General features: G+C 40.6%; 1 protein-coding gene across 1 annotated transcript in view; it reads right to left on the bottom strand.

Annotated features, from left to right (window-relative positions):
- Nucleotides 1-88: 88 nt before the first annotated feature.
- Nucleotides 89-11741, bottom strand: part of POLR1A (RNA polymerase I subunit A) — a gene marked incomplete at its 3' end in the record, with an annotated part of 29141 nt that continues 17488 nt past the window's right edge. Inside the window, exons 19-29 of the mRNA XM_010173277.2 lie at nucleotides 10952-11104; nucleotides 10679-10761; nucleotides 9394-9559; nucleotides 8652-8873; nucleotides 6997-7211; nucleotides 6172-6339; nucleotides 4523-4658; nucleotides 3377-3534; nucleotides 2273-2387; nucleotides 1580-1693; nucleotides 89-370 (exon numbers count right to left, since the gene is read on the bottom strand). Of these exons, the coding sequence (XP_010171579.2) occupies nucleotides 89-370; nucleotides 1580-1693; nucleotides 2273-2387; nucleotides 3377-3534; nucleotides 4523-4658; nucleotides 6172-6339; nucleotides 6997-7211; nucleotides 8652-8873; nucleotides 9394-9559; nucleotides 10679-10761; nucleotides 10952-11104 (1812 nt within the window). The remainder of the gene's footprint in view (nucleotides 371-1579; nucleotides 1694-2272; nucleotides 2388-3376; nucleotides 3535-4522; nucleotides 4659-6171; nucleotides 6340-6996; nucleotides 7212-8651; nucleotides 8874-9393; nucleotides 9560-10678; nucleotides 10762-10951; nucleotides 11105-11741) is intronic.

Raw genomic sequence — 11741 nt, forward strand, 5'->3', positions numbered from 1 at the left:
ACATTCTGTGATTCTGTGATTTGTTATGGGAACTACATGCAATCGTTGTGCAACCACACACAGACAGTTCCAGGCACGACCACCTTACCTCACACCACAGTTCACTTTCGGTGTCAAAGGTGTAATCCTGTATCGATGGGTGGCTGTCCAGAACAGCATTTACTCGCAACTCTGCTGACCGAAGTAATCGATCTTTCTCTTTTTTAGTTTGAGACATAAAGGAAAGATGTTGAGACTCGTCACCATCTGCTCCATTCTGATCTTCTTCAGCAATGGGAGCCTTTTCTTCATTTTCCGATTCAGCCTCTTCACCTTCTAGATTCTCATCAACGTTTTCGTCCCCATTTTCTTCTTCACTTTCATAATCAACCTACAGAGAAAATACATTGTCCTTATCTGAGCCAGAATATGTACAGAAACAAAGCCCACAAGGAATCATAGAATGGTTAGGATTGGAAGGGACCTTCAAGATCATCTAGTTCCAACCCCCCTGCCATCAGCAGGGACACCTTCCACTAGATCAGGTTGCTCAAAGCTTCATCCAGCCTGGCCTTCAACACTTCCAGGGAGGGGGCATCCACAACTTCCTTGGGCAACTTGTTCCAGTGTCTGACCACCCTCACAGTGAAGAACTTCTTCCTAATATCTAATCTAAACCTCCCCTCTTTCAGTTTAAACCCATTTCCCCTTGTTTTGTCATTAGTTGCCCTTATGAAAAGTCCCTCCCCAGCTTTCCTGTAGCCCCTTCAGGTACTGGGAGGCCGCTATAAGATCGCCCTGGAGCCTTCTCTTCTCCAGGCTGAACAGCCCCAACTCTTTTATTAATGAATTTTCTTGACTGATGAGTTGCAAATATCTTCCCTATGACACAATGAAAATGCAATTCTGTTACAAAGAAAATAACACAACAGATTCAATTCAGTCTCTATTGTTTCTTTATAATCTTGCCATTATTCCTCAATACAGTCAGGGATGTTACAGATCATTGTGACTGTAGCAGTTTTTCTCCCCAAAAAGTCTCTGTGCATAATCCAACTCTGATTAAGGGATTCCCTCAGGATTTTAAATTACTCTGCCCTCATGCTGAAATTACAGAAACCCGTCTTTTAAGCAGTAATTGTGAGGCAGTGAACATGGAAATACATGCAGAGCCAGGGAGAGTATTTATTAAGAACCACAGTTAAATTTTAAAAACAACTAATGGCATGAAATTAGCAAGAGGTAAAGTTAAAGTGAACTACAGCACAGACAACCTGACTGCCAGATACACCTACCCAACAGCTGAAGAACATGGCTTCAAAAAAGCCCAGAGGATCTCTTCCATCTCTAACTTGCATGGTCCTGTATTACTCTTAAAAGACAGCAGTGACCAGGCTTAACTATGATGATCATGGTCATCACAAGTCTCAGTTCATATCTGCTGTAGATTTTCTCCCCATCCAAATCAAAACAGATCAGCATAGAGACTTTCATATCCTCTTTGTTTTATTTTTTTTTTTAAATAAATTTGTTTCAATGGCAGTTTTCCTTCCCAAAGCAGAGGAAATTGGGAATTAAAGTGCACCTATAACATCACTACCTCTTCTTCCTGGTTCTTCCTCCGTTTTGCTTCTGTAGCATCGCCATCCCCTTCATCAGCCTCTGCATCAACAATATTATCTTCTTCCTCTGCTGGAGCTTCCTCATTCTGTGTCTAGAAATCCATGACAGATCAGATAATCAAGCTGTCTGCTAGGAAGCATCAACTGCATCAAAATGCTTTAGCCAAACATTTGGAATTTAATAATCCCCTGTTCAATGTTCTACCTTTAAGGACAAACTAATTTGCATAAGCTCACTACTATAAAGAAATAATAAACTTACACTCATGATTAATTTAACATTAAACAAGAAGAACATCTACAAGATAGTCAAGCTATCAGCCTGCTTATATGACAGTCCTTCATGGGAGAGGAGTGGCAGAAGGAACACATGAAAGCCTTTCAATGAAAAAAGGGATCTTCCCCAAAGTATTGACAATCACTGCTACAACAAACAGGCATTTTCAAAGCATAGTCTGAAGTAAGTTAGGATTTCATACACAATAACTTTAATTTCTTTGTTAATTCTGTGAGATTGCAAAGACAGTTTATGCAAAAAGAAAATATTTAACAAGTAATTTAGTATTCACACATTTAGTGTTCACATTGAAACACGCTACGCTTTTCCAAATTCTGGTTCTCAAAAACAGGTAAAGGAAGTGAGGTGGTTTTCAGGTAAGGCTTTTCTGTACCTTGTCTTGGTCACCATCTAAATCTTTCCGAGTTGCCTTCCGGGTGCTGACTTCAGTAAAAGATGCCATCTTTGCACTCTTCTTTTTAATTGCTTCCAGAAAAATTTTAAAGAACCTGAAAGAAGCAGCAACCCAGAATGTCAAAGCTCAGCAGTACCACAGTCAATTTCAAGCTGTCAGAAAATTAACTTATTTTGTTTAAGAAGCCAGTCGACTCATGACAGGACGTATTCTCTGGTGGATGCAAAAGTACTTCTAGGATAAGGCAAATATTTTTTATTCTCGTCCCTTTCCCATTCTTTTAGGCATCAAAAGGTTGGCACCACCTCTCTTACAATCACTGATGTAGCCACGTATCCAAAGCTTAAAATCATAAGCTTATCTGGACGTAAAATCTGCACCTTTAGAAGAGATGTTTACTCTTAGGAAAACTCTTAGTTTTACTCTTTTAAAGAGTCCTTTACTACTGGACTTTTTTCTATTTTAAACCAATGAGCACAGACAAAATTATTAAATAAAGTAACCCAGCTTGAACTCAAGTGATCTGAGGGAGGAAGATATCAATGAAGCCTTTTTGCAAAACAAAAATAGCTTTCAATAGACTCTCATCATTAAATGTTCTACTTTTAACTACACAAATTTGGAGAGACATGGGGAAGGAAGCAGGGGAAAAAAGAAAGTGGAGGGGGAGCCACTCTTTTCCAATTTATTTATTTATAAAAAAATATTTTAAAAAATCAAGGTTTAGTTCTGTTAAATGAGAGCACCAAGGGATACCTAAAGTATTCAAATATTTTTTGCTGGTAATAAATACTTAAGCATTCAAAGATAAGGAACGAGGTGTTGTTTACACAGCTCTTCTCAGTATATTGGAAACATGGGAAACATCCTCCTTGATACAATTCTGCACTGTCACCAGGCCACAGATTAACAGTTTTATTCAAGATATAAAAAGCAACTGCATAGATGCTTCTGCAAGCACATCTGCCGGAAGCTGTTGCTCTGAAAGCCACAGCAGCAGTAATAAACAACATGCAGTGACCCTTAGAGCCCATGGAAAGGCAAAAGCAGAGCAAATATTAAAGTATCTGAGAGCAAACCCACCTTGTTTCCATGAAGTGCAAGATCTGCCTGGGCTTCACACACTTCTCCTCTCGGTAATACTCGTGGGGTAAGAAATGGAATTTGATTTTGTAGAGGTGATGTTTGTTCTGCTTGCACTTCAGATGCAAGGATTCCTCTATCTCAACTTTCTGCAAGACCTACAAAAGCCCCAAGTAGGACCATTACTCCTTTGATGAAGACACTTCAATTACTTCCTGCAACTCCAATGCTTTCTATGTGAGACCAGAATGACACAAGACTAACTGGTAAACTCTTCTGGAGGCTCTGTGGCAGCTCCTGGGCAAAAGGACTCTACCCTATTGCACTCTTTTTAGCTTAAACTCCTCCCAGTGATTAATTTAGACAATAAGGTGAGAGGCCTCAGCTCACACCTGACTCCTTCACAGAAGGCCACACTTCTTAGTGGGCCAACAGCTTCATTTTACTGACCCATGCTCATTGAGGAAGACGTATTTCAGGACAGAACTGAGTCTTAACTCTATCCTTGCTGCTTTCAACTTCAAAGAGTAAGGTAGAAGAGGGTAGGGCATGCAGGGGAGCACAGGAAAGACTGCACTCCTAGGAAGAGAGGGAGCACAGAATACATCAGACTCATCAGATTTCAATATATTCAGCCTCCAAGGCGCCACACATTTTGCTTCTATTGAGCACAGTTGCTTGAAGGAGTTTAGGAAGCCAGGAGGGAACAAACAAAAATGTCTCTACTGTGCCAGTCACAGCCAGATTAGCTTTGTCTCTTAAAGACAAAACAAAACCCCTCCATTTCTAGAGACTGACAAAAAGGAGATGAGAAAAAAGCTATGGAAGCAAACATAAATCCTCCTTGCCTTTACCTTACTGCTAAGTATGAACTATTACCTTCCCCCTTTACATTCTACAGAGGGTTTGTAGCCTGTGACCTCTACAGGTTAAACTGAATTTAAGTCTCATACAGCCAATTCCTTTCAATGCCCCACTTCCTAGCCAATATTACAGCCTCAGTATGCAAGAGGTGAAAAGAAAGGACCCTCTCATGTTGCACCCACAGATAAGCCTTCAGAAGTGGAAACTGCTACAAACTGATGAGCTCATATAGGAAAGTTTTGCTTTGCAGACTCTGAAGGATACACTGAATAGGAGACTCACCTCAGCTAAGCACACTCTTGTGAGCTGTTTCTTAAGCTGTTTCACCTTCTTGAGAGCTTTCTTGGTATTGAACACAGGAACACTCATCATTGGTGTTTTAATATTTGCACTGGCCACCATCAGTATTTCCCGCAACCTTTAAATAAAGAATGATCTTTCAAGTTAAACTATAAAAGCAAATAAATACCTAGTTCATTTAATTAGCAGCAGACAGCAACTGCCAGTTCTACCAAAGCCATATGCATCAAGAGCTGTGGTTACCTTTTCACTTTCCTGGCTCCTCATCAGGCACAGCACAACAGTAGCTCTACTGCCTCAATTAGATTATCACCTTGATTACAGGAAGAGACTAGAGATGATATTCAGTTGTTCCAAGAACAGAAGAACTAACAAAGCCTGTTTCCTACAGATGCATAATGTATGCTCCACACTTTCTCTCTCTCTGAAGTAACACAGCCATCTCCAACCCGAGGCATCACACCCCTGCAGGAGGGCAGGGTCAGCACCCGTGTTATTCAGAAGAAGCTGATGATGGGCTGGTAAACACACGTGTGCTGATAAAGTCACTGTCACCATACAGAAGAGTCAGGGGAAACCTGGCTGCTCTAAAACAGGTCTCTCTCCACACAGGTGATAATCAGAATCACAGAATTGCCTCAACTGGAAAAGACCTTTAAGATCATCGAGTCCAATCATTAACCCAACACTGACACGTCCCTGACTAACCCATGTCCCTCAGCACTGTGTCTACACGACTCTTCAATCCCTCCAGGGATGGGGACTCCACCACTGCCCTGGGCAACCCCTTCCAGTGCCTGACAACCCTTGCAGCAAAGAAATTCTTCCTCACATCCAATCTCAACTGCCCTTGGTGCAACTTGAGGCCATTTCCTCTTGTCCTCCCACTTGTTCCTTGGTTGAACAGACCCACCCCCACCTCTCTCCACCCTCCTCCAAGGGACTTGGACAGAGCCACGAGGTCTCCCCTCAGCCTCCTTTTCTCCAGGCTCAACAACCCCAGTTCCCTCAGCCATGAACTCATCACACTTGTGCTCCAGCCCCTTCCCCAGCTCTGTTGCCCTTCTCTGGACACGCTCCAGCACCTCCATGTCCTTCTTGGAGTGAGGGGCCCAACACTGAACCCAGCACTTGATGTGCGGCCTCACCAGTGCAGAGTACAGGGGTAAGAGAACTTCCCTAGTCCTACTGGCCACACTATTCTTGATACAGGCCAGGATGCCACTGGCCTTCTTGGCCACCTGGTCAAATAATGCTACTAAATAATAATACTAAACACACCAGATTTCATAGTTGCAGTGAAAGAACTGGGGGGAAGAAGAGGTTGACAGAGGGCAAATCCACAAAGCACCACTTCTTTAGGCTTATACTGTACTGAATAAAATAGAGAAGCAAATAAGCCATTTGCTATACATCAGTTAAGAGTAAGGGGCCTTCACAGATATTTTGTATGTGGAAAATGAACCGAAACAATTGTAAAATTGTAAAATATTAAAACAGTTCTGAACAGGCACAAATTACAATTAAACTGAAGGATCATTTGCCCTCAAGATAACACGTATACCTGCCAGTGAGATTAAGCACTACTGTGCCAAAACCAGCAAAGGACTCATTGAGAACAGTTTTCTCACCTTGGAATACCCAATGTGACATTCATTTCACCTCTGCCAGCAAAGTGGAAGGTGTTCAGGGTCATCTGTGTGGAAGGTTCCCCAATACTCTGAGCTGCAAGAAGACCCACAGCTTCTCCTGGGTCACAAAGTGATCGCTGCCACTTTAAGTACAACAAATCCTTTAATCTGAACACAGGAAATAAAAGGTTTAAATCAATGTACTCAAAGAACTCAGAAGGGACAGCAACATTGCTCAGTTCAAAAGAGTTACCTCTTTCAGCCAATTTCTCCTGGTAGCTTATGGATAAATACACTCCAGAAACTGTAAAATTGTCTATCCCAATCTGATCTGACAAACACAGCCCATTAACACAGAACTGGGGCCTTGGCCAAACCATATTTTAGTCCTGCTACTAACTCCCAGAACGTCAAAAGACAGTCCATGTACTCCCACTTGCTCATGTCAACTGCCTCACTAACTCCAAGGTGTGGCAAGACCATATTTGTTTTTAACTCTTACTGTAAAGTATTATTTTATATGCAGGACAACAGCAATACACTGCTGTTATTCCATCAAGACTTTGCCAAAGCCCTTAGCAGCATGGAAAATTCAGGTTTAGAAGAAACAGATAGCCAGGGCCTCCCCAGAGAACATTGTTTTCAGGAACTGTTCTGAAATCCACTACTTTGTTTCACAAAGGTCACAAAAAAAAAAAAAAAGAAAGAGTTGATAAAGACTTTTCATTTTTAGCAATAAAGACTTTTCATTTTTAGCAATCTCAGTCCAAAAATAGATTATTTTTTTTTAGGCTCAGTGCAAAAGAAGACAGAGAAGTTACTAACCTGTCAGAAGAAAGTGTTTGGTGCATACAACTTTGTCTGTTCTCAGATTCCCATTTGTTGATATAATCTTCAACTCCATTTTCAAATGTTTCTGAAACAGATGCAAAATAAGTATCTGGACGCCAAACACCAAGGCTTGGGTCAGGGCACTTATTTGTCTTCTTCAGATACTTCCTTCGTTTCTTCTCATCTAGTTCATACCACATCTTCAATAACTGAAAATAAGAGGGGGGTTTTTAAGTAGGTTGGTTTATCCACAGTAAAACCAAAACTAAATAACACAGCAATCAAGCAACAGAGAAGGAGGAAAAGATTACCTGCATGAAACTGAAGGGTCTATGTAACACCCAGCAAACAACAACTCAGGTACAAATAGAGCATTCTCCACTTTCTGATACTTAAACTTTTGATCCCAAACGATTTCAAGGTTCTTTACAAGTTTGAAATCATGACACATCTATCCATAGTAACTACTGCAGAAACCAGTGAAACACTCTACAAATGATTTGAACTTGGGAGTGAACCCCCTCAACACTCTTAAATCTTTACTTCTAGCTGACTATGACCTCGCCTGTCTGAAGCTGGCATGACAAAGGAGCTTCTTAATACACAGAATCACAGAATGTTAGGGATTGGAAAGGACCTTGAAAGATCATTGAGTCCAATCCCCCTGCCAGAGCAGGAACGTAAATGAGATCACATAGAAAGGCATCCAGGCAGGTCCTGAATACCTACTTTAAAAAAAATCAATACAGAAAATGAGCTAAACCTATCTTTTACATGCCTTGCTGTTTTATGAAGGAGGAATTGGTTGTGACATGGAAGTCTGCTCACTGAGCTTTACAATATACTGAGACAGAGATAAACACGTATCTTTATCTGCCTATAAACTGAAGGAAAAAATGAACAAACAGTGAATGAATCCTCAGGCCAAATTGTTTTGAACGTTATCAAAAGTGCCAATAGCAACACAAATTCAGCATAGCTGGATAAATGAACCAGTGATAAGGCATAACATTTGTAAACAAGCTCACAGAGTTACAGAGCTCAACAACTTCAACTTGGGAGTTTTATGCTTATCTGTCCACATTCTACCAGGATAAACTTCTGAAAGCAAAGCTGTGAAGCAGCACCTGTTTGTATTTTGTGTCCATACATACAGTCTTCATTAGAAGCCATAACTTAATAGATTAATGCCCTGATGTACAAGAGGCTTAAGCAAGAGTACTTTTGTAAACACTAAGGAGGGCTGGCTCAGCCCTCTGATCTTTCTATTTAAACAGGCTCTCATCCAGCTAGCAGATATCTGTCCATCCAAAAGAGATCTACTCTGTGTACATGAAAAAAAAAAGAGCAACCCACCACCAAACAAACAAAAACAATCCCCCAAACAACCCACACACATGGGCTGTTTTCTAAAGTCAGTTTTACCTCAGAGTTTTTGGCCTCTGCCTTAGCACTAGGGCCCACAGACTTTAATAAATGAATCTCAGCTTCATCACTCACACAGCTGACAAATAATTCCTTCAAAAGGTAACTTGTATGAGTAGACTGTGAAACACTTTGGGACAAAAGAAGTCATTAAAAAAAAAAAAAATCACCAAATTCTGCAACTTTTTTAAAGGGCTCAGTCAATTCAGCTGCTTCTGTGTTACCTGTAAAGTAGCAGGATCTCTTCCATTTTTAATCTGTCCTCCTGGAATCTGTGCTTTTACACTTGCCATTTTCTTTTGGGAAAACATCAGAAAACCTCCCTCTCTTTGCACAGAGTTTTGGTGCCTGGCTTGCCACTTTTTGATGGCTTTGAAATGCTGGGTAGCTTGGTGAGACTCCATCCTTGATAAAGCTTCATCCAGATGGTTTGTCTTCTGGATTACCTATAAGAAAGTTTTCTGTATGATTATTCTTCTCCCTGTGCTCACTGTAGCAGAAAAGGCAAAGCAAACTGGAAAGGTCATCTGCTGCCACTCAAAATGTTCAGCTGCTGTAAAAAGATTTTAAAAATTGGTTTTCAACCCAACTGATACAGAACTCCTTATAACTTTATGTGACTACTACCATTCTTTAATAACCAGTGATGATACTGGCAATATGAAGTTAATCAAACTTGACAGACTGACCAGTAAAATCATCTGTGTTGAATCCAACTGCAGAGTTAGAATAGACGAGAATAAGGAGAGCACCTGGTGCTCTGTTGAAATTGAGCCTCCTTAAATCATACCACAGACTGAAGATTCACTTCCATATTTTGAATATAAATTAAAATGTAGGTTAGTCTGAGAGCAACTGAGAGAAACAACTATGCCACTGGATCCCTAACAGATATGCCAGATGTTAACCGTGCATTTCAGTCTTTCCCTTCACCCTATATAAATACTTAAGATTCAGGTGTTCTACCTCATAGTTTTCTGCAATGAAAGGAAACTGCTCAGGTTGTAAGAACTGAGTTTTAGGGATATCAAGCCCATCTTCTCCATACAGAAACTGCACCACACTGCCATCGCTATCGCGTACAGTCAGGTCATACTGAACTACCAGTCCTTCCAAATGTTTTATGATACATCTGTTCAAAAGAAAAAAGAAAAAAACCCCAAAGTGTTAAGAGGCTACAAAGCAACAAGGATGATATAACTCTAACATGAAAAATGCTGTTTTCATTAATATCTTAAGTGCACTTTAAGGGCTGATCAGCAATTCTGGAAGCCAAAAATCATAGAGACACAACACACAGGTGAAATGTTTAATGATATTGCAAAGCTTTCTGCATGTTGCTCCCCCCAGTTTCCTTGGACTGAAGTGACTTTAAATAGGAAATTACTTTCTATTTCTGCTGCCACTCTTTGATACAGTTGTCTGAAAGAAGGGGGCATCCGTCCTTTAGAAATCCTCACTACCCTCTGAAACAATTAAAAAGTTCTGTCTTCTATACTGGAGAAGTTGCTTGAATAAAGATGAGGGCCACACAATGTGGCCAAGAAAAACTAGAGTTGCCTGGAATCTGTACATCTTTACTTGTACCAGGAAAAAAGATTTCTCCTTGCTGCTGCTATGTGCCAGAGGTAAATCAGAGATTATAAAGTTCCACTTGATCTAGTTCTCTAGAAAGTCTGCCTTAGAACAAACATTCAACACTCAGACAGTAAATACTTTTCTACAAAGCAAGTACACTGAAGTTAATCTAATACAGGCACTTCTTCCAGTCTACAACCCTCTAGAAAAAATCTAAACAAACAAATAAACAAAAAAACCCCACAAAAAAACAACCAACCAACCCAAAGGACCTTTTAAAGGCTCAAATTTTAAAGGCTCCAGGGAGATCTTACAGCAGCCTTCCAATACCTGAAGGGGCTACAAGAAAGCTGGGGAAGGACTTTTCATAAGGGCAGTTAATGACAAAACAAGGGGAAATGGGTTTAAGCTGAAAGAGGCTAAGTTTAGATGAGATATTAGGAAGAAGTTCTTCACTGTGAGGGTGGACAGACACTGGAACAGGTTGCCCAGAGAAGCTGTGGCTGCTCCTCCCTGGAAGTGTTCAAGGCCAGGCTGGATGAGGCTTTGTGCAACCTGGTCTAGTGGAAGGTGTCCCTGCTGATGGCAGGGGGGTTGGAACTGGATGGGCTTTAAGGTCCCTTCAACCCAAACCGTTCTATGATTCTATGAAATTCTAAAACAAGCCTCTTACCTTTGTAGGTATCCAGAACGGCTGGTTTTGACAGCTGTGTCCACCAGACCTTCCCTGCCAGCCATGCAGTGAAAGAAGAATTCCTGAACACAAATACAATCTCATCAGCATGCTGCTGAGAAGTACACCAAGACTGGCAATTTATGCTTTTTTCCAAAAGCTACATACGAAAGTAGGGTGAACAAAGCTGATTCATCTATAACCACAGACACTGCATTAAAATAGCAAGATTTAAATAAACTTTGGTGTAAGCATAAGCAGTATTAAACTTACAGAAGGTCTGATCCCAGTGAGAAATCTGCCAGTCACAAATCCTCCTGAGCTAGGGGAAAAATCGTAAGGCTGGAAACATGGCAGCGATTTGCCAGATGCCATCAGTGGGGGTCTTCGACCTTCCAACTCAATCTGGCCCAGTAAACAAGAAATCTAAATGTGGACAGGAAAAATAGGAAACATCACTTTTCAATCCAACATTCTGCTCAAATAAATTCAACAATGTTTCTTGAAAAATATAGTAAAAAAATAAAATGCTCACTAGATGTTCTTCAACTAAATGTTGACATGTTCATTAAATGTTCTTGTTATTGATGGGCTGAAAAGGCATGTAGATCTCATCTGGTCTTTTTAAGTTATTCTAGCCCCTTGACTCATCCTGAACATTTCCATTCTCATTCTGTGTGTTTATTTTAATACAGAGAGATGTGAAACTAAAAATACCATAAATATTTTTTAGATCCCTGTATTACTCTCACCACCTCTCAGCAGTGTACTAACAGCAGAACAAAAAAACCCAAACCAAAACCCTTTCTCTCTTGTGCTTTAGTCATTCTCTCCTATCAGAGACAGAATTTTAGAAGGCCTTTTTATATAGTGTTTATTGCTTGGTATCTGTATTGCAGAAAGCAAAATGAAAAAGCATCCTTGCCAACTCTACCAAAATCTAAGTAAGATTTAGTTGTTCCTATTCTGTTGTGGAAAAAGGAAACAGAGGGGTCAATCTCCAAGAGAAGCCAGGAGAAGTTCTATTTCTCCTACAGCAGGATTGTGGGATCTGCAGCATTCC

This window comes from Antrostomus carolinensis, unplaced genomic scaffold, assembly GCF_000700745.2.
Source record: "Antrostomus carolinensis isolate BGI_N321 unplaced genomic scaffold, ASM70074v2 scaffold41078, whole genome shotgun sequence".
Classification (NCBI taxonomy): domain Eukaryota; kingdom Metazoa; phylum Chordata; class Aves; order Caprimulgiformes; family Caprimulgidae; genus Antrostomus; species Antrostomus carolinensis.